Source organism: Anguilla rostrata, chromosome 9 (genome assembly GCF_018555375.3).
Source record: "Anguilla rostrata isolate EN2019 chromosome 9, ASM1855537v3, whole genome shotgun sequence".
Classification (NCBI taxonomy): domain Eukaryota; kingdom Metazoa; phylum Chordata; class Actinopteri; order Anguilliformes; family Anguillidae; genus Anguilla; species Anguilla rostrata.
In genome coordinates this window covers 50,534,805-50,560,812 of record NC_057941.1, presented here as the reverse complement: position 1 = coordinate 50,560,812, position 26,008 = coordinate 50,534,805, and the positions used below count along the sequence as shown (strand labels likewise).

The 26,008-nt window shown below is 46.6% G+C and overlaps 2 protein-coding genes across 7 annotated transcripts in view; one reads left to right on the top strand and one right to left on the bottom strand.

The window, feature by feature from the left end:
• nbeaa (neurobeachin a) overlaps positions 1-26,008 on the top strand; it is a 174,053-nt gene that overhangs the window by 123,473 nt on the left and 24,572 nt on the right. For 4 of the 6 annotated variants that reach the window (XM_064352722.1, XM_064352721.1, XM_064352724.1 and 1 more), the window contains 11 exons: positions 983-1,415; positions 3,142-3,296; positions 5,275-5,401; positions 6,330-6,457; positions 7,152-7,213; positions 9,864-9,928; positions 10,810-10,918; positions 11,936-12,102; positions 16,023-16,147; positions 17,267-17,419; positions 22,407-22,543. In XM_064352722.1, coding sequence (XP_064208792.1) covers positions 983-1,415; positions 3,142-3,296; positions 5,275-5,401; positions 6,330-6,457; positions 7,152-7,213; positions 9,864-9,928; positions 10,810-10,918; positions 11,936-12,102; positions 16,023-16,147; positions 17,267-17,419; positions 22,407-22,543 — 1,661 coding nt within the window. The other 2 variants (XM_064352726.1, XM_064352725.1) reach the window with 2 other exon arrangements.
• Positions 18,140-25,898, bottom strand: LOC135264076 (putative nucleotidyltransferase MAB21L1). The gene is made up of 2 exons (XM_064352727.1): positions 24,324-25,898; positions 18,140-18,644 (listed from the first exon to the last, which is right to left on the bottom strand). Exon 1 carries the CDS (start codon positions 25,402-25,404, stop codon positions 24,325-24,327), a length of 1,080 nt encoding a protein of 359 aa, XP_064208797.1. The 5' UTR covers positions 25,405-25,898; the 3' UTR covers positions 18,140-18,644; position 24,324.

Sequence of the window (26,008 nt, the reverse complement as noted above, 5' to 3'; positions counted from 1 at the left end):
ACACGATGCAGAGATGGAGAGAAATGAGAGAAGCGGATAGAGAGAGGGAGGGAGGAAGGGAGGACATAGGGAGAGAAAAAGAGAGGGAGGGAGTGATAAATGACAAGATGAAGGGACAGAAAAATGAGAGAGACAGGAGATATTGTGGCAGATAGGGGGGACAGAGGGAGAGAAAGGGAGATGAAGAGAAGTTATAAGTTTGGGTGAAACAGAAATGAGAGATGAAGAGAAAGGGGGAGACAGAGAGCGAGAGAGGGGAAGGAAGGACAGAAGGAAGATGGAGGTGTGTTGAGGATCCAGGTCCAGGTAGTTCTGTCTCCAGGCGGGTCTGTCAGGCGCAGTTAAGCAGTAAATCCAGCAGAAGAGGGGGAGTCGCAGCGCATGCAGAGCTGGGCACAGCGCGCGCCCTCATAAATCCCCCAAACGGGGGAGTTTTTCAGATGGTGTGTGGCGGCCCGTTCCAGACACGTCCTCCCTCTGACCTCGCTAGCGGAGCGTGATGAATGCTAACGAAGCCGAGCCCGCTTTTGGGATGTAACCGTGGGGACGGGGACAGGGGATGGGGGGCGGGGCGGGGGGAGGAGGGGGAGGGGGCGCGTGGGCGGGGGACGGGGAGGGGGGGGCGGGTTTGGGGAAGGGGGCCTCTGCTGAAATTAGCCAGCTAGCTATGCCTCTTTGGGGTTTGATGGTATCTGTCTGTTTGTTGCTCTTTTGGTTGTCTGTATATAAAGGATGTTTTTGTAAAAGGTACATTTTGTTCTTGCATTAATATTACACCATATGAATGGCTGAAAATAGAATCGAAATTAGAATTAAAAATTTGAGTGCCTGCTGTGCCTCTTCATCAGAAATTTGTGCTCATAACCTGTACGTGTGTGTGTGTGTGTGTGTGTGTGTGTGTGTGTGTGTGTGTGTGTGTGTGTGTGTGTGCGCGCGTGCATGTGTGTGTGTGTCTGTGTGAGCGCGTGTGTGTGTCTCACAGAGAACCCCTCGGTGCTGACGGACAGCGGCCGGGACAAGGACACGCCCACGCCGGTGGAGGACCTGGCGCTGGAGGTGTCGCTCCCCCACACGGACTCGGGCATCGGGGAGGAGCCGGTCTCCGGCGTGCTGAACGGGGCGGAGCTGGAGCCGGGCGGGGTGGGCGAGCTCCTCTGCTCCCTCTCCGCCGACGTCAAGCGCTCCCGTGAGAGCCTGCTGGACCCGCCCACCGTCGACGCCCTCAAGCCCGCCCCCTCCATCTCCAGCATCTCCCACGGCAACAAGGGCATCAACGTCAAGGAGATCCTCAAGAGCCTGGTGGCGGCGCCCGTGGAGGGGGCGGAGCCCGGGCCCGAGCCCCTCCCCTACCCAGACCCCGCCCTCAAGGCCCAGGCCCAGGCCATGCTGCCCATGCAGTTCCACTCCTTTGACAGGTAGGCCACACCCACCTGTGTGCTCCAGCTGTACACGTCTGCCCACAGCTGTACACTCCTGTACATCACCTGCACCTGTACACAGCTGTACACCACTCATACCAGGGTGTGCCTGTACACTTCCCACACCTGTACACACCTACCCCACTCAAACACACCTGCAGACCATCCACACTTGTACACACCTGTACATGCCCATCTGTACCTGTCACACACACACACACACACCTCCCCCAGTGTCTCACACACACACACACACACCTCCCCCAGTGTCTCACACACACACACACACACACACACACCTCCCCTGGGATTCTGGGGTGTTGGGGTGTTGGGGTGCTGGGGTCCTGTGGTACTGGGGTGCTGGGGTCCTGTGGCTCTTGCTGCTGGTGGGAATGAGAGGTGCAGACAGCTTATCATTTTGCACAAACAGCTGCTTCATTTTCACACCTAAAACGGTGCAGCTAAATCCCAGCCTTGTCTGAACCCCGAGTGAGTGGATTTGGCCCGCTATCTTTCCTAAAGACAGCTGTACAGCCTGCACCCCTCCCCCCACCCCCCTCCTCCTCCTGTGCTTAGTTCACACGGGACAGCGAACGACCGGTTCAGTGAAAGATTCAGCAATCCCTCTCTCCGACCTCCCCCTCTCCTCCCGTCTTTCTTCTCCTCCTTTCAAGATCTGCTCTTTCTACCGCACACAGTGAGACTCAACACAGACTCTCCTTTCATTTTATCTGCCTCCAGTTCCCCATTATTTCCTCACTGATATGTTTGCCTTCATGTTTATTCAACAAAGAACATTCGGAGGTCACATTATTGATACGAATATGTAATTGTATTATTCTGTACGTACCGGAGGCTAAATCTGATGTATTTTGTAGCCAGTGCCAGTGAATGCGAATATGAATATTAATATTCATCTGTAGATTAATCCTCGTTTGGTTCAGGGAAACTCAATTAAGACAATTCTATTAATAATGCATGCGCTAGAAAATGCATAATTCATTGAAAGACGGGGGTGCAGCAAATCAATAATTAAAGGCGTTCATGTGTGATCAACATTGTGTATCCGTCACTGTTATATTTTGTGGTCCAAACCTGTAAAATATCCATAAGAATGTAATATTTTATATATCCAAGGATAATCAAATATTGGAGGGTATGACAGCCGTCCTGATCGTTGGGTCTTAGTGTCACATTGTGAACGCAGCGGTTTATTTAAAAATATCACATGTACGTTTATTGTCGGTCTGCTACGTAGCTGTTGAAAATGGTCTGTGTGTAGTAGTAGTCGTAATAATAATAATAATAATAATAATAATAAGCATTGTTATTATTTTCATTTGTTTACACACCTGTTTGGCACCTATGTCGTCTTTGCCTAGAACCAGCCCTGCACACAGACACACAGACACACATACACATGCAGGCACACACCCAGGCATGCACTTACACAGACGCGCGCACACACACACACACACAGACACACACTTTTCAGTGAGTCTTTTTAATGACTAGCGAAGTTCAAAGATAGGTTTTCTACTGCGGGCAAATGGCCGAGAATGCTTAACTGAACATTAAAACATTTTCTGTTTATTATTCTTGCATGAATTCTTGAAGCACTAGTCTCCTGCCCCAATTAAAGAATTGCCTGATCTACACTCAAAGCATTTCGATTGGTTGACGTGGTGAGCTGACTGACGCCTGTCTCTGATTGGTCGCACAGGAGTGTGGTGGTTCCGGTGAAGAAGCCCCCTCCGGGCAGCCTGTCAGTCAACACGGTTGGCACGCCGACCGCCAGTGGGGCGGTGGCCTCAGGAAGCACGCCCAACATCTTTGCTGCTGCCACGGCAACACCAAAAAGCATGATCAACACGACAGGTGAGCCGTCCGGGGACAGCAGATTCACAGCTGGGACGTGCTTTCTGTTATTATATTTACTAAAATGATTATTACAATGCCTTTACAGAAGTGCAATATACTGAAAATATATTGCAATACATATCAAAATAATGCCACAATGTATGGGCAAATGCACAAAGTATTCCCAAACATTTGAATGGGCAAGGTGCATGATCTAAACGACTTTGACTGTGGCATGTTTGTTAGTGCCAGTCCGTGTGTGTGTATGTATGTATACACACACACACTTATCTGTTAATGTCAGTAGTGTAATTATGAGTACGTATGCATTGTGTAGTCCTAACTGGTTAAGAGTTTGCACCCCAGTATTGAAATGAAATAAAGTCCTGGCTTTTAATGCTTCCTGGAACATTTTCTCTGTGTCAGAAAGATTGAAAATGTCGAGCTTAACGATATATTTTGTGTCAAAGACTTTTCTAAAGCCTTGTCACCAGGATTTAATCAGGGTTTAGCTTAAGCAAGGACTCCAAAATTGGAATCCGCCGTGATAATAATTCCTCTTAATGCCTCTGTGTGAGTTCTGGATGTGTTTTATTAGTATTAATGAAAGCCAAGGGGATTAGATTTATTCTACTTGGGAGCTCAGTTAGGCAGTCTGATTAACTGCAATGGTGTAACTTTGCCACTAGGTGGCTCCCTCTGCTCTGCTACACACCTGCCATCAGTCTTGGAGTAATTACATCGTTCTGCCACAGAGATTAGTGGTGAAGTCTATATATGCTCTCTCTCTCTGGAGAGTCTCGATTTACTGCATCCCACCCGGATCCTAGACATAGAGTGCCCCCTAGTGGCCGAACCTGGGCATAGCTGGCAGACCCAGCGGGGCTTTGCGAGTCGGGACTACAGATTGTGCGCCACCAGACAGGTTAAATGAGGCAATCGAGACGAGGATCAGACACCAAGGGAATGCAAAGCGGTCTGTGCTGCCGATTTTCAATACGCCGACGGTCCAGCAGATGGCGCTGGCGGGCTGGGAGGCGCCTGCTTGCCTGCTGCGGACATTTCAAACGATTTACAAGGTGCTGGAGCAAAGGAGGGGAGGATCAGCGATAACTGACATCGCTAAAAACAAACGCTGGTCATTCTTAAGCTGGGCCTGACCTCTAGAGCTGCAGCCAGAGCTCAAACTCAACACGTCCCACGCCTCACCCCCCGAAACCTGGTTCTGCAGGCCCAGCTCTCATCACCGCTCCACACTGACGCTGCTCAAGTCTCTGTTTCTAAACCGATTCTGCGGAGAGGGCTCAATAAGAAGTTACATTCCACTGCCCCCTCTGCCCCTTCTAAACCCCCCACTCACCCCTCCCCCCTTCCTCAAAGACAAAAGCACTATTTAATCACAACAAGGCCACATTCTGTATCATACCCCTGTCTTGGGTCTGTTTTAATGGGTGGTTTGATGCTTGGGCTTTTAATATCCACACAGTAATTTCCTCCACTTTCTATTTCTAGAGAGCATGCGTGTGAATATTTAAAGATCTTCACCTCCTGTGTGACACTGGTTTCCCACCCATTCTGGCCCCCCCTGCCCCCAAGCCTGCACACAGTTGGTTCCTTCCTGGGGCTTCTGATGACTGAATCCCCTAATTGTTGGGTGCTCCAAGCGGAAAGCAGTAACTGATACAGGAAGTAGAAACTGATACAGGAAGCAGAAACTGATACAGGAAGTAGAAACTCATCCAGGAGGTGGAAATTCACACATGGAAGCAGTAACTCATACAGAAAGAAACTTAAACAGGATAAAGAAACTGCCCTGGTTTTTACATCAACCTGAAAACTAAGACTTAGTCTTGCAGTCCCCTGTAATCCATGTATATACCTTCCTCCAGTTGTGTCGTCGTTAAACTACAAATTGAAATCTCCTGTAGCCAGCCAGGTGTTATGTGCCAAAAACACACACTGATTGATTAACTGCTGTCTATCTCTATCCTACCAGGTGCCACAGACTCCACCTCCTCTTCCTCCTCCTCTTCCTCCAGCTTTGTGAACGGAGCCACCAGTAAAAACCTGCCGGCGGTGCAGACGGTGGCCCCCATGCCTGAGGACACGGTGGAGAACATGAGGTGGGGGGCGGGGCTTATGAGCCCTCATCAACCCCTCTCCACCCAATCACGTCTCTCCATCTCTAGTGGCCCCGCCCCCGCCCCTGCAACTCCTGCACTTGGCAAACCTTCCTCGTTGGGGTGATGAGACAGGCGCGTGTGTTTGTGTGTGTGTGTGTGTGTGTGTGTGTGCCGGCCTGTTTGTGCGTGTGTGTGTGTGTGCGCCTGTTTGTGCGTGTGTGTGTGTGTGCGCATTCGTCTGTGTGTGTGCGCACATATTTTTGCTCACATGCTTAGCCCACAAAGGCGCAACCAGGCCTTTGCAGTTTTAAAATGTGAGCTTTTCCACATCTAAGAGACTGTTTCCATGACAGCGGTTGCCATCTCACTTAAAGCAGCTGAGGGGTCAGTGATGCGGTTGTCAGGGCTCCAGTGATTGGGTAGAGCCCAACCTGCAGTGGGACTTGAAAGCACTACAGTGTGTCTGAGAGGATGATGGTGAGGATGATGATGGCTGTTTTCTTGCCACCTCTGGTTAGGCTATGACTTCCTCTAGCCACTCTGTCTACCCTTAAGGTAACGGAATATATTGCAGTTTTCTGTAAATATGTGGACTTCTGGGAAAACAATAGGCTTGATAAGTACATTTCACAGCAATCTATTTTTTTAACATATGCTGCAATATCTCAGCAGAAACAGTATCTATATTTGGCCATATATTTAGAAGTGTCGCAATATTGTCTTTCAGTATATTTCAGCGAAGGCCTGCAGCATTGGATATATTTAAGGAATGCCAGTAAGAAAAGTGCTATCTATGGGAAGAGTAGAAATATGCTGCTCAATCCATTAGGTGCCAATCCAATTTCCCTGTCTCCCTTGCCCCCCTTCTCTCTCCCTCTCTTCCCTCTCTCCCTCTCTCTCCCCCTCTCTCCCCATCCCTCCCTCTCAGTATCACCACTAAGCTGGAGCGTGCTCTGGAGAAGGTGGCCCCGTTGCTAAGGGAGATCTTTGTGGATTTTGCACCGTTCCTGTCGCGCACACTGCTGGGCAGCCACGGGCAGGAGCTGCTCATAGAAGGTACAGACCCCGCCCCCTTTGTCAAAGCTCCGCCCACGTAGAGACACCTATGCACACACACACACGCACGTGCACAAACACACACACTCCTGGGTCCTGTTTCCCCTTGATGAACACTGACCTTTATGTGCATCGCTGAACCTTGACTGCGCCTTGTTAAATCTGTGCCCTTAATATCAGAAAGGAGGAACTGCCAGTGAGATGGGTAAAGGTCATGTGACAAAAATAAAAATGACACTGTCCACCGTAAGGAAGGACAGGAACCCTTTTTAGTTTTTTTGTGGAACCTTGTATGGTAGGTGTGAGTGGTGTGAAAGCTCCAAGATTGAACTATTTGCCAGACAAAGAACGCTTGGCCAAGATGGGGTTCCTCAATGGAGACACAGTGGAACACAGGGCTGCACTGTAGCATAAAGGTTAGGGAACTGGACTCGCAGCTCTGAGGTTGCAGGTTCGATCTCGGGTGGGGCACTGCTGTTGTATCGTTGAGCAAGGTTCTGCACTGCTTCAATAAATATCCTGCAGTATTAATGGATTATAAATGAAGAATGTAATCAATATCAGTCTCTGTATAAGAGTGTCTGCTAAAAGCCCATAATGCAATGCAGTGTAGATGTTCTAACTCTGTGTAGTTGCTCCTCCTCTCGGCTGGTGTTTAAATGTTCAAACTCTGTTTCTGCTCTGTGCCCCGTAGGCCTGGTGTGTATGAAGTCCAGCACTTCAGTGGTGGAGCTGGTAATGCTGCTGTGCTCTCAGGTGAAAATACAATTTAAAAAAATCTGTTCTCTACCTCTCCTAAAAACGCTCTTTCCACCTTTCCTGTTCCGATCCTGGTTCTCTGATTCTCTGATTGATTCTCTGACTCTGATTCTCTGACTCTCTGACTCATTATCTGTCTCTGATTCTCTGACTCATTATCTGTCTCTCTGATTCTCTGACTCATTATCTGGCTCTCTGATTCTCTGTCTCTGATTCTCTGTCTCTGATTCTCTGACTCATTATCTGGCTCTCTGATTCTCTGACTCTGATTCTCTGACTCATTATCTGGCTCTCTGATTCTCTGTCTCTGATTCTCTGTCTCTGATTCTCTGACTCATTATCTGGCTCTCTGATTCTCTGACTCTGATTCTCTGACTCATTATCTGACTCTCTGATTCTCTGACTCTGATTCTCTGACTCATTATCTGGCTCTCTGATTCTCTGACTCTGATTCTCTGACTCATTATCTGGCTCTCTGATTCTCTGACTCATTATCTGGCTCTCTGATTCTCTGACTCTGATTCTCTGACTCATTATCTGTCTCTCTGATTCTCTGACTCTGATTCTCTGACTCATTATCTGGCTCTCTGACTCTGTGGCGGTCTGGGGCTGTGTGGTTGAGGCAGGGCAGGGCAGATCAATGCTGAGGGAGTCGGGTTACAGGCGGATCCATTAGTGCACTGCATGACAACAGGAATGGCTGCCGTTGTTCTTTTAGTCCTCTATGCATCAGAACTGCAGTCCGCCCAAACGCATTTTGAGCGCTTGCACCAGTTTTAAAGACGCCCTGAAGAATTACGCCCTGCTCAGATGCTTGGAGATGACCGTACAGATACTTTACACAGCAATTTGCGCGCTTTAGTTGACAATGCGCAGATTATGAGTTCATAAAAAATTAAATTCCTAGCATTTGACAAAGCCTTCCAGTTATGCTTTCCATTTAACAATGCTTTCCAGTTTCCAGTTATATAACAATGTAGGGATTGGACAGCAGTAAATATTCACATTGAAACGACCACAATCAAACAAAATTTCTCAGAAGATAGTTTTTAAACAAAAACATTAAACCAGATGTTCATATATCTCAGCCCTGTATCCATTAGCAACAATGCCTCATCGGTTTTCATCGACAAGTCCGTGATCACCATAGCGATGACCTTCCCATTCCCTCCTGAAGCTCCAGTGTTAGAGGGGGCTCAGGACGCACCATGTCCTGCGTATTAAATATTATATCAGATATTTTATCATACCTGCTGTCCTGGCAGTCTCCCACTCTTCTGTTTGGGGCTCGCCCGGGGGTGGGAGCCGTCGGTCCGACCCTTCGCCCCGGATTCACCGCCCGGACCGAGAGGAAGACGAAGGTGGGGTGCGGTCCTGGGGCACGCCCTGGCAGTCCTGCCACGGGGCGGTCAGCGGCCAGGGCTGTGCAGTGGGAGAACGTTCCGGAACACGTCCGTGACGTAAAAGTGCCGCAGAAGCCGTCTCCCTTTAAAGGTCCTTCGTTCATCTTTTCTCTTTTCTTCTCTGAAGAGAGGGACGCCATCACTCCTTCCCCGAAGACTTTTTCTGAGTTTCTGAACGTGTCTCTCTTTCATCACTTTCTCTCTCTCTCTCATTCTGTCTCTCTCTCTCTCTCTGTCTGTCTCTCTCTCTCTCTCTCCCTTTCTCTCTCTCTCCCTCTCTCTCTCTCTCTCTCTCTCTCTCTCTTTTAATGGCTTCCCCCTCTGTTCTCTGGGATAGCGTTTCCTCCGACTCTACGGCTCCCGGACCATTAGAGGCTCTTGGGATGAAACTTTGCCCAGAATATTGATCTCGGCGGGAAGGGGGAGGTAACCGGAGCCGTTTCCCTGAGCGCGCTCATAGAACCTTCCGGAGGGAGGCCTACCTTCCAGCGAAGCCTGCCTCTCGCCCAGCGCTACCAATGGACCTGTGATGATGTACCGACCTGGCCTGTCATGGCTCTGAACCGTTTGAGAAGAGCTTTTCCTCACTTTTTAACCGTCTTTCCGGTGACCCCTGAACCCGGTGGTGTTCGGCTTGAAGTCCTGGTCGTTCCCACGGCAACTCCCTTTGTTGTCGGTCCGCTCGTTTGGGGCACAGTCCTGCCAGTGGACTCGTTTTGAACCTTTCCCTGGAAAGCTTGCCCATCTGGGCCCTGTCGTGAAAATTCACGTCCTTCAGCAATGCAGCTGGAAAGGTCTCTTCGACCGAAACGGTGATCGTGGTGTCGCAGTTTAATAAAAGAATAGAGAGAGAGGGGTCACACATGTTTAATGCAGGAGGTAAGTGTTCATATACACGACATACCGCTCATACACAGAAGCACCTGCTGTGTCCGTGGTGACTCACCCCATGAAAGTTCCTTTGATGTTCAGTTGCTTCTCACTCAACTAGTGTTAGATAAACCAAAGGCAGGTACGCTGTATCTGAAGGTAAAGTCGCCTGGAACTGGCACCACAACCTGCGAAACCCGCCATATACAAAAACGTCTTCCCAGACTCATCATGTCTTTATACTTTTTTCTGCAGTTATTCAATCACCAGTTTTATTCCTGTGTCCAAGTAAACATTTAAAAAATGTTTTACAGTACATGTTCAGATCAGATGGTAGACGGTGAAGTACCAAGCTTTTTTCTTTTGTGTTTCAGGAGTGGCAGAACTCTATCCAGAAGAACGCTGGGCTGGCCTTCATCGAGCTCATCAACGAGGGAAGGTAATTACTCACATTCCTAATTATTATCTCAGCCTGTGTTGCTCGAGGTGCTCAGCTGACCCGTTCAGTCTGTTCCTGTGCAGTTAATTAATTAAAGTAATTCAGTCAAAACCGATCTCATTGGCTCGAGCAAGGAAAGCCTTTAATCATGGAAACATGGAGTTTATAGAGCGAAACCACTTATCAGAGCACAGAGTGAAGAGAAATCTGCATCCTCATGACCTGAACTCAAACTACTCTGTCTGTTTCAGCTGACCTGTTAAATAGTTTTTTTCACAACGTGCAAAATTTCAAACGTGTAAACCAGCTTAACCACACTGGAAAAATAAACGCCTCTTGCTAAAAGTTCACTGGCCATACCAGTGAGTAGGTACATCGCTGTTGCATACACACTTGCACACTTCAAAGGAGTCTATTTCTGCGTGCTCGCAACCTTTTCCTTTGGTCAGCAGGATGTCGGGCTGACTGTGCTATGTTGGTTTCCTTTGGGGAAAACCATGGTGACCGTGCATTAGTGAACGGGGCTTTCTGGGCTGTTTCTGCCCCGAACGCACCCTATTGGCTGCGTTTGGTTTTTTGCGGAGGATTGCAAAAACAGGAAGTCCCCTGCTCTGGCGGCACGGGCATCATCCCAAAGTGCACCAGAGTAGGGGGTATTAAAAGGATGGGGCAGCGAGACAGGGGGGCATAGGGGTGGTTTGGGCAGTCTTAAAGCCTCATTACAGTGAATTATCACCCTTGGTGCAACAGAAGCCATTGTCTCCGGAGGCTCTGATTGGTTGTCTGACCTTGACTCCCTGCTTCCCCGCATACTGCACTGGCAGCCTCCGTTTCCTCAGCCTCTGATTGGTCGCCTGATTATGTGTCTCCGCTGCCCATAGGCTGCTGTGCCATGCCATGAAGGACCACATCGTGCGCGTCGCCAACGAGGCCGAGTTCATCCTCAACCGGCAGAGGGCCGAGGACGTCCACAAGCACGCCGAGTTCGAGGTACGGCATGCCCCGAAAACGGACCCCGGCCCCGCTGGGCTGGGCTGGGCTGGGCTGGGCTGGGCTGGGCTGGGCTGGGCTGGGCTGGGCTGGGCTGGGCGTGGCTGGGCGTGGCTGGGCGTGGCTGGGCTGGGCTGGGCTGCGCTGGGCTGGACATGGGGAAGAGGGATGGGGAAATTGTTTGATCTACCCATCTGTTGTTTGAGGCATATGTCGAGGTGTAATACATGACAGAATTCAAATAAAAAGCAGTAAAATCGCTTGATGTCCAGCTTTGGTTCGCGAGGTAGATTTTGAATATTAAGAAAATTTGGCCAAAAGCTGCAGAGTGACAGAGAATATTATTTTAGCCAAACAGAGGAAGTCTGGTGCTTTAAAAACAGCACTGCCTTCGTGTGAGGTGACCTGGACGAGGTTTCTGAGAATTACGCCGCAGATTACTTTAAATCACCAGCATTCCTCAGAAATTACTTCCTGTGCTTTCATTCCAGTTCCACCTTCCATGTCACGCCTTTCAATGGTGTCCGTAGTGTCCAGGCGCACGTGTGCGTGCGGACAGTCGAGATCGATGGCGAGCTCCCCACCCCACTAACCTCTGTTGACTTTCAGGTGCTATAAATAGCACGATATGTAGCGTTTCATGCCGTTGATAAATTGGTCGTGTCCCGCATGCATAAATTGTAAGTGGAAGGGTGTCATGACCAGATGCTGTCTTAATGATCTAGAGGAGGGTTAAACACTTCTACTCACCACTAGAACCATTTATTTGTTTCTTGTGGAAGGTCGTTATATTTTAAGCGTTTTGTTCTTTCTTTAGGTTCTGTCTTATGGTTCTCAGAGACGGAATTGCCTTTGTTGGACAGTGTGAATGAGCTGTTTTGTGTGGCCTGGTGTTAATGGTATTTACCCAGATTTTCCATCTGGTCCGAGTTGTGCACCTGGAACTCACTTTGAGCTGAATTCACAGCTTCCTCCTCTCTGTCTGTCTGTCCGTCCGTCCGTCCGTCCGTCCATCAGTCGAACTGCGCCCAGTACGCCGCGGACAGGAAGGACGAGGAGAAGATGTGCGATCACCTGATCAGCGCCGCCAAGCACAGAGACCATGTGACCGCCAACCAGCTCAAGCAGAAGATCCTCAACATCCTGACCAATAAGCACGGGGCCTGGGGTGTGCTCTCTCAGAGGTGAGGTTTGGGGTACACTCTCTCACAGGTGAGGTTTGGGGTACACTCTCTCACAGGTGAACAGTGAGTTTTGGGGCACACTTTTACACAGACGTATGTATATGTAAACCAAAGTCATTGTACTTTTTCCTCATGGTAAAACATGTTAGCGATTGGTCAAAAACATAATAAACTGATTGATCCTGTTTTAAAGTTGGGTTAAGTTGGGAGGATGATAACATTCCTGAAAAAGAGGGATGAAACGCTAAAGCAAAACACCCTTTTCCCTCCTTACATAAAGAAAACTGAAAGTTCAAGTGGCAGACGCAAGACACACTTGCCTGCTGTTAGGACAAGTTTGTACACACACCTCAGGGTAGCAGCTTCTGGACGTAATTCAGGTCTCTCCGACATCTTTACTGGGCTTTCAGTTTTATCCTGAGAAAGTCCAGACCCGTCCAAACCCGCTCAGTCACAAAAACTGCCGCCATGTTTATCTCCTGACAAATCTGGGCCCAGCTCTCCCATCCTGTTGTATGGGCTTACTTATTATATTGTTGAAAATTCAACAAAAATGCCTGTTTTCCTTGTTTAATTTAGTTTTTTAAGTCATATTTTTATTTTAAAATAAATATGGGTTTCAAGTTGAAGTTGAGGTTCTTGACCATGTCACAAGCTCTCTATAATGCTACATGACATATTTCATAAAATGTGAAAATGGTAATACCACTTTTTGACAGGTGTGATGACAGTGTTATGTATTCAGTGACACGCATGGAATATATGTAAAACATATTTAATATCACTGTTATGACAGCTGTCAAAATTCCTTAAAGACGTAAAGACAGACGTCATGAAGCCTTGTGAAGTGCTTATGACAATGTCATGAACCTGTTATGAGCAAAGTGTCAAACAAAGTGCTACCAGAAAAGTTCATTAAACAGTGGAGAGTCTGGTGTGGAGTAAAGGGAGGAATTGGAAGCAGAAGGTTTTAAGAGCTTGACTTTCTAAACTCCTGTTATGGGTTTCCTGCCGACGTGCCCAACCTTCAGAGATCAAGGCGAAAGACCGGGCTTGTGGACGTAGACCAGAGGGGCATTTGATCTGAGCTGCTGTGTGTTGGAGAGACTGGGAGGGAAATGGAAAGTGTCATGGTAACGGGGTGGGGAGGGGGGGGTAACCTTCCCTCCCCTCCATCCACCAGGCCATGGTCAACATCAGAGGGCTGGTGTGACTGTGACGATAGCCAGCCCCTTCCCCGCTGCAGAAGGCCCCGCCCGCTAATTACCGCCATTTGTCATAATTACCCGTCTAGTGGAGCCGTTTTCAGGGAAACAATGGGGTCTTATTCACTTTCCCCCTTCCCCTCCCCCCCATACCCACCTCCCAGTGTGGCCTGGCTTCAGCATAGCGTCTCTGTCCTGAAGGGCAAAGTGGATGCTGCTTTAAATTCTGTGTGGTGTCCCACGGACCAAAAAGGCTGTTGTGATCTGATAGCGGCTTTTCCATTGGATGGGATCTGGTATCTGTGTTCCCATTGGTTTTGATCTGAAACCTGTGTTCCCATTGGTTGTGATCTGATATCAGCGTTCCCATTGGTTGTGATCTGATATCTGTGTTCCCATTGGATGTGATCTGAAATCTGTGTTCCGATAGGTGCTTGCTATCCTGATGCCACACACAGGGGCTGGCAGAGGAGATTCTGTGGTTTAGTCTTGTGTTGAGGTCTCACTAACTCCAAAAATATATTCATGTATTAATATATTAATATATTTCAATGGCTGTCTCTGTGCCCGGTCAGTGATGGGTCAAGTGAATAAATTTAGTTTTGGAGCTAAAAAAAAGCTTGAAACCTCAATTTAAGCCCTGTTTCCTCTACATCCGATCCTCTTTCCTTAATGTGTGTCTTCTCTCTCTGTTTATTTTTACGCTTTGCCAGAATTTTTCATCAATGGAGATTTGTTTCTCTTTATAAAGTCCTTGTCACCCTGACCACAGACCGTATTAATAAACCTTATGTTGCTTAAGTTAAGCCCATTACTGCTGTGTCTTTTTCCCACAATGCACCTGTGTTTATTGTGAGCTGAAGTGAAAGTATGTGGCCCTGTCCGCTGGCCTGGTGTTCACAGGCCTGTGATTGGTTCTCTCGATGGGCCCGCGTGTCGATTGGTTACAGGCCTGTGATTGGTCCTCTCGATGGGGCCCGCGTGGCGATTGGTCCTCTCGATGGGGCCCGCGTGTGAAGGCTCTCTGTACTCCCCTCTGTCACCGCGCCCAGGGGTTAATGACCCGAGGAACCGGCCCGGGTTCCGGCCTGAGCCGGATCGTAACCGCTGGCGACCGCGCACGCGGTGCGTGCGACCGCTGAATGCGCGATTGTTGCCTGGAAACACTGCGAGAGAGGCGGAGAGGTCAGGGGTCGCGCTGTATGTGGGTTTGGTCCTCTCGCTGCATAATTCATCGGATTATTTATTTCCTTTCTGTTAATAACGCTGTAATAATGAGAGGAACTGTGAGCAGGACAACTTGCAGTGTTAATAGAGACTATAGATATACTCTATAAGATAACACACATTTTACTGTGTTTCCTGCCTCTCGCCCAATGCATTCTGGGATAGGTTCAGCACACCCTGCGACACCCTGAAATAATAGATGGATGGAATTTACTGTGTGAGCTAATGGAGAGAGTGATGGAGAGAGTGATAGAGAGAGAGAGCAATGATAGAATGTGAGAGAAAGAGGGAGTGTGTGAAAGAGTAACAGGGAGAGAGAGAGTGGGGGAGATAAAAGGCAGAGTAAGAAAGAGTGCTTGATGGAAATAGAGAATGTGTGATGGAGAGAGGGAGAGCGTCTGAGATACAGGGAGGGAAAAGAGAGGAAGTGATGAGGAGAGAGAGAGAGTGATTGACAGTGGGGGAGAGAGAGAGAGTTATGGTTCAGACATAGAGCCGGACTTGGGGAGGACGTTATTAAAGAAGGCTGCAGAGAGAGAGGGGCTATTTGAGAGAAGAGCGGGGGAGCGGGGGAGAGAGGTGGCGCATCTCTCGAGCGAGAGAGAGAGGCTCAGTACCGGGTGAAGTGCTCAGAGCGGCTGGTGTTAAACAAGCACTCGCAGGGGTGGATGAATGCTGTGAATTCAAAATTTGAACTCGGAGAAGGACTGATGGGGGGTGCTGCAGCTTCCCCCCCACCCCCACCTCGGTGAATTATTGGGGTGAAGTGCCTGGGTCGGTAATGTTAACTCCCCGCTCCGGCCCGTGGTTCCAGTTAGCCTCTCTCTCTCTCTCTCTCCCCCCCCCTCTCTCTCTGTCTCTCTCTCTCTCTCCCTCCCCCCCCTCCCTCTCTCTCTCTGTGTGAAGGGAAGACAGGCCGTCTCTAAACTCCTCTTCCTGTCCCGAGCGTGCACAGAGTGGCCCATTGTGGCCCAGCGGACTGAGCGTTTCCCACCAAGCCCTGCGGAGAACACTGGCCGTCGTCATGTCACACACTGAATGCCTTTTATTTTCCCCCGCTGCCATTTCTCTGTTATTTCCACTAATTTCACACGGGCCAAGGGTGAAGTGAACATATATTGGCAGATATAAGATATAAAATGTATGTGATGTACTGATTATATGAACATTTCTGCCTCTGTCTATTTCCAGAGCAAAAGCCCTTCACTTTTGGACACTAAAACATAGTTGTGACTCTACTACCTTATGCTGTGTTTCATATCTATGCCTTATGTATATAGTCTATAAATCTATTTGTGCCTAACATCTCGCATTATCTTACCAGTGAAAGGACCAAAGCGGAACTCCAGCTACCTTGGCTGTATGTTTTAAAATTGTGAAATAGTCAAAAAATTACTAACAAATGCACGCACTAATGGGAACAGCTTGACCAGTGGACAGCTAGTCGTGGTCTCTGATTGGTTCTCTGTGACCTTTGACCCCCCACAGTCAGCTGCACGACTTCTGGCGGCTGGACTACTGGGAGGACGACCTGCGACGGAGGCGGAGATTCGTACGCAACGCCTTCGGCTCCACCCACCTGGACATCGCCCTCAAGACCCTGGAGGAGTACGGTCAGTAAACCCCCCCCAGCCCGAACGTAGACCACGAGCACGGTCAGTAACCACGCCCCCACAGCCAGAACGTAGACCACGAGCACGGTCAGTAACCACGCCCCCACAGCCCGAACGTAGACCTCGAGTACGGTCAGTGATGTGGTCCCTCGGGGAAAAACGTCGAAGCGGTTTAAGAAAGTGATTCTCTCATTCGTTCAGCATGGTCATGTGACCAGCTGAGCTGGCAGAAAAGTCCCATTGTCCATTTTGTAGGTGACATATTTATGGGCTCAGGCTGCCAAACATGGTGACTGCAATTTTAATGAACTCGTACACACACACACACACGCACACACGCACACGCACGCATACACCTTGTATCAGTTGAGAACAGACTGTATCGCTGGCTACTGTTCCCTGATCATGTGACTTTCTCTCGCTGTACCATGTGATCGCTCCGCAGCATTGATTCGCTCTTTGTTGCACACAGCAGGGCCTTATTAAAGAAATGGGTCAATAGAATAGAACACTCTGAACCCCACGCTCTAATGGAGGTGAATGGAGAGTGGATCCCTTTTGAAGCTCGCAGGCTAACATATCGATCGGCGGAAGCAGCCAACGCAGTTCGATCCGTACGCAGCGCACGGGGGGGGTCAGCGGGAACCACTGTGGGTGAACACAGCGACCAGACTCAGGATTTTATCTGAATTACTTTTAATCATTAACTCGGAATTTAATTCTCGCTGGTCTTCAAAGGCTTGGCTAAAGAAATGTTTCTTTGTTTGTTTTCTGTTAAACAGGCAAAGTGATCGATGTTTTGTACCCTGGTGTAGCTCGTGTTTCAGTGTGTTGCTATACCCCGGTTCACTGCCAATATCATCTGCATCCTGGATAACCTTTTAATCTGCTTTTTTTCATCATTTTAGTGTTTTAACACAGGTTTTATGTTCTGTCTTAGTCATAGTTTCATAACTCAACAAAACCCAGATAAACCATAACACTCATTGGTTCAGGCAAAACAGAGATGTGAGGTTTACTCACGACGCCAGTGATATGTATTTATTTGAACATCGGTGCGTACTGTAGCGTTTTAATGCGACCGTCTAACTGGCCCCGCCTCCCCGCTGACCTGTGCAGGCACGGAGGAGGAGGAGGAGGAGGGGGTCAAGTCCAAGAAGTCGTTCCGCAGCCAGGCAGTGGCCAATCAGAGCCCAGAGACGGAGCTGATGCTGGAGGGGGACGACGACGCGGTCAGCCTGCTGCAGGAGAAGGAGATCGACAACCTGGCAGGTGAGCGAACGAGCGAACCAGCACACACCTGAGCCTGGGCCACGCCCACAGCCACGCCCCCGGCTCCCAGACCACACCCACAGACACACCCACGACCCCAAGACCACTCCCACAGACACACCCACTCCTCCCCGACCACACCCACAGACACACCCACAGCCCCAAGACCACTCCCACAGACACACCCACTCCTCCCCGACCACACCCACAGACACACCCACAGCCCCAAAACCATCCCACAGACACACCCACTCATCCCAGACCACACCCACTTGGATATGGTACTTCTCAAATGTCACATTGTCCACGGTTCCTGTCTGAGTGAGTTGGACTGAAGTGTGGAGAACGCTGTGCTCTTTGTGTTCCGTGTTTCTTTACCTGCAGCGGTTCCTGACCTCCAGGTGAGTGTATCGCTATGCCTGCACACTCTTTAACGACGGTCTTCTACTTTTAATTTCCAGTGCGTTTGCTTCCTCGAATATTTATCTCCAGAGGCAAGTTCTGTATTTTATTGTCACTTTCGTAATAAAACTAACCCCTGGATCAGGATCAATCATCTGGCCCAACGTGTGGCTCAAACTAACTGGAATTCAATCAATGTGTTTTAAAGAGCATATTTTAGAAGTGTTTGAGACTAATTTCACACACTCACTGATTTCTGGCCCATTATCATGCCAGACTAGCGATCTCAGCCTGTGATCAACTAATGGTATAGTGACAATTAATCTGTTCAAACTCCATAATACAAGTAAACTGTATTAAATAACAGAATTAATAGCAAAGGCCAAGATTTGCCTTGCTTTCATTGTGTGATTAATTGCAAATTGTAAAAATAGAGCAATTGCAACCACCTGCTGATCATTGCCTGTGCATTCTGAGATGCTGTGATCATTGACCCTTTGAAGGGTGTGTTTTTGGAATGTCAGTGTTGTAGAACTCCATTGCTTTCAGTTACCAGCAGCAATTGTGACATCAGCATTAGAATGTTCAGTTAAGAACATTCTAATCACATATTTGTGACCTCACACCTTAAAAGGAGTAAAGTCAAGCAGGACTATAGTATAAGCACAAGGGAGACCCTTTACATTTTGTTTGTGAAGAAAATGTCTGAACAATGGTGGAATACATTTTTTTTTTTTTTCTTTTTTTGCACTGAAGACACCACTGATCAGCAAGTCCAATCCAGAGCGTCCATTTTCTTTTGGCTGTCTGCATCCGTGAGAGCCTGTTAATGTAATTTAAACACTGTGTTAGGAAGGCCAGTTGTGACTGGCATTTCCAGTTTCCAGTTCGCAGGACGAGACGTTATGACAGTTGAGTCTGGAAATGCTAATTTGGTGGAACTGCGCATGGCGCTGCTGGCTATGCCAATTACAATTACTGGACCCCGAGCTTCAAGCAGGGCCCGCATGAGGAGATTATTAAATAGCAGTCAGAAAAATCACTGCTATTGAGAACGCCAGACCAGAGATGTAATGTAATAGCTTAAGTTCTATAACTGGATCTCTCTCTCTCTCTCTCTCTCTTTATCTCTCTCTGTCTCTTCTGTTGCTCATTATCTGAGATCCATTTTCACACCTTTTCCCAGTGTGACACACAGTGGTCTGAGCGGCGACTCACTGCAAAGAGATTTTTTTAAAATGTTAAATCCCCTCACTGGTCTCAAGATGGTATGGGGAGCCATCTTGCTAAAACAAATTTCATGTGTAAACAACCAGGGGCTCACAAGCAAAGGCCTACTGAAGTTTTTACAATCACAACAATCTGACCTTCTGATCCAGGATTTATCCAGTCCCTTAAATAACTTGGATTTAATTTACCGTGCCTGATAGAAGGTTTTCATGAATCCCATTGGTGGGGCAAAAGTGAGCTCTCAGTCACTACCTTGTTTGAACCAATCAAATGCTTTTGTGTTCCACTGCATAGCACAGTCGTTTTTTTTAAAAATGAAAAAAACCTGAAAACCCCCCACACACACAAAGACTGTAGTTTTTAGTAGAGTCAAAGTTTATATTTGCAATCAGACGATTCCTATTTTTCGAGTGTAAGTTAATAGGTATATTAATTGACAAAAGTGTACTAAATCAAAAAGGCATACTGATAAGGATGCAGTTTCACTCTTTTGCCACCAGGGTGTGTGTGTCTTTTGTGAATCAATTGTTTTGAGATGATTGTTGGAAAAGAGCCCTTCTTATTATCAAGTCCATTAATGATGTTCATTTCAGGAACGTTTCGCGCATAAACCTCAGCTGGAGCTGTGACAGGACACATTTGATTATGGATGGCATTAGGCGATGTCATTCTAGAAATGCTGAAATGAATTGTTCATTTTCAACAAGAGTGGTCTGTGATCACCATGGCATTGATATACTCATGTTGGCGCACAGATATGTCGTTTACCTCTTTTTATCTCTTAACCCAGCTGTTGTGGGCCGGGGTTTCTGGGAAAGCGTATAAAAGCACATTTTGGGTTCATATTACAAACCATACTACTAATCATATTATCATCCATCATATTTGAGGATGGAGGTACAGTTTTTTTTTTTTTTTTTCATTTTTGCCTGAATATTTCAACTATATGATCAAATTTAAACTTGCACTAGAAAAAAAAACACAAAAAAACATTTTCGTTGTTTTTCCTGGCTGGTCCTCATAAACCTGATTATGATGGAGCACTACTTTATTTCCCGCAGTGTCCTTGGGGGTACCCCCAAAATAGTGACCCCATGGCAGCCGGGAACTCCGGGAACTTTCTACTGTGTTATAAATATTGTACCTGATTTGAGTTCCTTCATGTCCCTTGCGAGTAAATTATTCCCAGTGCTATGCTGTCAGTACGTCTTAAAATACCGTTTCCCCCAAGAACTGTGTGTATATGGGGATCAAAGAAAGGAAAATACGAGTCTGTTATGTGCCCTGCAATTTTAGGTCCTATCCTTTGAGATGGAATATATGTGTTATGAGAGGCAATTGTCTTTAAACTCCAGTTCAAACACACACTTTTATTTTATCCTGCATTCAGACGGTATAGAAGCATAAATTCTGCATCTAGCCTACGTATAGGCCTATTATTGAAGGAATTTGTTTTGAAACCATACCCTTCCTTGGCTTGTTAGCGCAGCCTACATTCTGCAAAAGGAATCTGGTTTGTCCTACTGGTTTCTGGCTCTTTTTTTTGCCTTACAGAAAAAGTGCTGTTCAAAATTCCACTTATGTTTCAATACAAACCAGATGAAACCATTCGATCTCAATAGTTCGTCGTCCCACATTTTTTGAATAGGGACTTGATTTGACAGGTTCTGACGGTACTGTGCGTTTGTTTCATTTGACGTACGTCAGGTTAAGTGTGGCGCGTGAATGATCACAGAGGTGCGCGCGTCAGATTTGATTTGATTTGACTGACGTCTTCTCGTGTTCTCGTGCAGGCGTCTCAGACAAATGTGCTCTTCACGATTCTGACGGGTGAACTGAAGCCTCGTTTTAAGAAGGAGGCAGCAACGGTCTCTTTGGTTTTAAAATGATGACGGTCACTCTCCCTGTGCCTACAACTGGACATTATTAAGAATAAGAGTAGAATTTTTATTTTCACTCCGTCAAGAATAAGAATATAATTAGGCCGCTATTTTATTCTAACAACAATATCCCTTATTTTTTATTGCCACCTTCATTTTCTTAAATTCAAGCGTGATTGACTAATTGTATTCCCATAAAAATCCTAATTTTGTAAATAGTGTTTGACAGATTATAATCTACAGAAATATGGTTAACGGTGCCATGCTTTCTTCTGATCTGTGTTAACGTTCTAAAATGATATACTTACTAACCATGTCTGCATTATCCTTGGATAATTATTTCCTAATCTTTATTTCTCGTGATGGAGTGTGTTAAATTCATAGTCTTTTTTTCTGTCTACAATGTCCGAGGGCCCTGATTACTTCATTTGGGTCGCAAACATTATGTTTAGAATATGTTTTTAAATTAAGTTTGCAAATTGCAAAATGACATGCCGTTGCCATGGAGCGTTGTAGTTCTTCGGTTAAATTACGCAGGCCTCGAACTTGAACGAACAAGAGAAGAACATGCCCCTCTTTTTAATAACTCATCTAAGAAGCGGCCCAATAATGTTTTCCCCATGTTCATAAATTTACGATTTTATTGTGCTTTATGTTATCAAAATAAAATGCGCGTATGAACTGCGCGGGGCTGTGTTCTGTACAGTATCACAAGTAGCCTACAGCCTGCGTGCTAACCGCTTCGGTTGTAGATACAATAATAATAATGATATTAATAATACGGTTATTCAGTTGAATGGTCTGATATGAGGCAACATTTATGAATGACTGTATCAGATATGACCTTATTCTTATTATCTGATGTCAACGAATGACATGCGCGGTTGACACGCAGTGATTTTTGACATAATCCTGCCGAGACAATCCTCGTGCCTTCTGATTTGATTTTATATTTTGCATAAATTAAATGGTCTATTCGTTGTTTTAGCCATCTGTCACGCATGCATGAATAAAAAATAAAAACATTTTGAATAAAAATTAATTGAATTAATGAGCATTTACGTGATTTATTTCGCGTAAGACTTAAAAAAAAAATACAAACGACTTTTTGCGCAGTTTCAAGTTAACCTTGACGGTTTAACTGTTTTGTAGCTCGGTTCATGTGAGCTCAAATTAGTAGATAGAAATCCGTAACTCTAGTAAAGTAGGCCTTGAATATGTTTTTGTGTATTTCTGCCATAAACAGAAGATTGAGGCATTTCCCCATTAACATTTTGTGGATTACAATTTGAGTGGTTATATTTTTTCTTGGTCCTAATTTCTTGTACTTTTTCGATTTATATTTTAGTCTCCACGCTGCTTGAAATGTCTCTTTGAACCAATTCCAAGCTCACGTGCATTTGATCTTTAAACCTAACGAAATTACACAGATTAATTCTCTCGCTTAATTGTCTGCCCTACTTGTCACTTTTCAGGCCCGGTGGTTTTGAGCACCCCCGCTCAGCTCGTGGCCCCCGTTGTCGTGGCTCGCGGGACGCTCTCCATCACCACCACTGAGATCTATTTTGAAGTGGACGAAGATGACCCCGCATTCAAAAAAATTGACGCCAAAGTAAGTTTTATTTTCATTAAAAAATATATATTAATAAATTATAAATAAATAATATATAATTCTTCTAATTTTTCTTAGTTTCATCTTATTTTCCAGCTTTCAACTAATACTGGACCTGAGATGTTTCAGATAATATTTTTGTCTTGAGAAGCCGTGTCAGTAACTAATTCATTTTGTTGACATCATCAAACATAGGCTGCATGTGCACAGTGAAATGTTCGGTGTTGACTAAACTCTGATATAGTAAATTTTACTCGGGCAGATACTTTAACCCGCCTCTCCAGAGGCCGAAAACGCTAATTATTCTGGACGAATTTTGTGATTTGCAATTTTGCAAAAAGTTTTTAGTTAACTGTGTGTTTGTGTATGTGAGTGTCAGAGCGAGATTATCTTTGACACCTGTTGGCAATTCATAGGCCTACATGTGTTTATTGTCATTGTATTACTTATCGCTGCATGACGATGTATAACGGAAAAATATTTTACAATTTTGAATTTTACTTTTTAAAATTATTTGACCATATCGCCTCAGAATGCATTATTATTTCTGGACCATATCTGTTTGCTGAGATGGACGCTTGAAATATGAATTTTATATTACACATATTATTTTCCTTCGACAAAGAATTGGATTGGACAGCTCACTGATTTAAATGTAGCTTATGCTTTACAAAGAATTCCTTATATAAAAATAGATGTCCTTATCCCTATATATAGCGATAGAATCACACGAGAAAATATAGAATACTTAGGCGTACATGAGCATATAAAAACATAAGGTCTATGCCAAGAATATTATATTTTGTTTAACATTTAGCTTGTGTTGGCATTTAGAATCAATTTAAATTGTATGTATGGTTCTTCTTGCCATTTAGTTATATTACAATGATTTGAGTTTGAAGTCTTTGACGTTTGTGTTATGAGTTGGCCTACATATACCTGGACATAACACTTAACTGCGAACGATTAATCAATGTTGACACAAATGTAATCCTTATTTTTTTATTAACTATAAATCGGATACATTAATGAAAAAGATCTAATCACAAATTGTATAATCCAGTGTAGTTCAAGTGCAATTTTTCAAGAGCATTTTTGCTTGCATATCCAAGCGAATTTAAACAATCAGACAAAAGAATGTTAGCGCACATTTAAATACGAATTCAAGTGTATTTATGGAATGTTTTAAAAATCAAACATTACCATGAACTTCTTAACTGGCGATATCACAAACACTTCGCAATGACAAACATCACTGTGGTTTATTTTAAATCGATTTTCTGACATGTCAGAACACTCCACGAGTGGATGTGAAATTGTTTTAATTTAGGGGTCACTGGAGCATTTACCATTTCTGACAAATTGGGGCCACAACGAATATGCGCGTGCCGTATAAACATGTAGAGTTTTGCTCTCTCTGGGCCTTTGACAGCACGAAGCAGGTTACTAAGGAAACGCAGCGTATAAGGGCGTTGGAAATAACGAAGAAATGTCAAATCCCGCTTTCATTTTGATTCAACACTGACTGGGTTTCCTTTCTTGACACATAACAATAACAACAAACTCCACCACCACGTAAAAATACAGTACTGATATAAAAACCATTTACGGCCAACCATAACTCATCACACAGTCCACCAGTTCCGTTCTTTACGGAGCCGATGAGAACATGATTGAAAACAAACGCAAAATATATAGTCCGAGTATTCACAAAAACACAGCCTCTGAATTAGGTCTTTTGTTTCTCTTGCACTAGAGAGATGTACTGTAACGAGTTTACCTCATAGTTTTTCCAAGCTCTTGGGGTTGGTAAGAATTTCTCTTGCCAATCGCCAAGTCTGTTTGGCGGCGTTCTCGAGTGCCGAGCTCGGTTTCCCCTGGAACAGGTCTAAACTGGGCAAGAAATAGTGCGGACACCTTCGGCACTGCAAACACGAAATAAGCTGTAGCAATATCCCATTCAGGCGGTCCCCGAGACAACTCTCGTCCCAGTCGCACTCCCGTGGGTGTTTTTCGCATTCGTACGAGACCAGCGTTTTCATGTGGTAGTTGTTGAGCGGCTGCCCGGGCAGCTCGAGGTGGCGGTCCCTCAGCGCTTTGAGAACGGACAGGCATTTCTTCCGGCAGCCGCCCAGGATCAGCCGGTTCTCGGCCTCGGCGAACTGTAGGACCCAGGCGTCGCTCTCCGCTGAGCTCTGCTTCCCGTTCAGCGAGTAGCATTCCTTGGACAAGAGGTTGAAGCCCTCGGCTTTGACCTCCGCCACCCTGTTGGGTCCCGGCCAGGGAACGTGGGGCATGGGCCAGTGGGCCGCGCTCCTCGGCCATATCCCCGTGCACTTGAACGCCGGGGTGATCTGGACCACGTACCTGTCGCGGATGCGCAGCTTCACCTCGCTGGTGTCCGCCACCATTTTCACCACGTCTCGGTAGCTGCACTTGTCCACCGCCTGCGCCACCAGCGTCTGGAACCGGGAGCGGATCTTGCGAGCGGAAAGGTATCCCGACGCCGTGATGAACTCCACCCACAGGGACATGCTTCTCTTGCGGCCGTCGCTGAGTTTGAGCACGGCGCAGCCCGGCAGCGAGCCGTCGTCCACGAAGTTGAAAACCCCCATCTGATTCAGGTAGAGGACCACCTCGAACTCGGTGGGCGAAACCACCTCCAGACCCTCGTAGCGGTTCTCCATCTCGTTCAAGGAGCTGATGAAGCGGGGCTCCTGGACCTCCACCTCCTTCAGGACGTCGGACACCACCTTGCACACCTCCCTGATGGTCTTGGAGACCGCCGCTTTCCGAGACAGGCATTTCTCGTTGTAGTATTTGTTCAGGTGGTATACTAACTTAGCCTGAGCGGCTAACATATTCGGGCAGAGATCCGGATTGTACACCGGAGTCTCGCAGTACGCCGAGGGATCCAACGCGGTGGACTGTATGGGAGCCAATTTTCTAGAATAAATAATGCTATTTAAAAAAAATGAAAATGTAGTGAAGAAAGACAAGCTTTTTAAATGTCTTTAGAGCATCATCGCATTTGGTTCCCCCCAGTAACCGTTTCTTGAACTTTCTTTAAAATATCTCCGTTTGCTTTGACTTGCCTTGTATGGCTGTTCAAACTTTATAGCAGCGCGCGCTGGAGATGCACCTGCACGACCCTCGACCATCGAAGCAACTCCTCGGGTTGTAGTTCTTCAGTTGGCATCACCGCGTGGAGTGACGGCATGTAGTCGGACGCCTGTGGAAATACGGAGTGGCTGTGCGCGCTCCCGTGGTCACGGCCACCTCCGCTGCCGGGTTTAAGTCCAGACACACGCCACACAAAATTATTATGAGGAGGCCGTGGGGCGGGGAGGTCCAATCACCGCCGGCTTCGTCACTGACTGCCTGTTATCGGCGAAAGATTAGTTAGTGCGATTCGTCGGGTACTAAATCCAAAGATATGGCTATAGAGAGCAGCAAAAACACGTT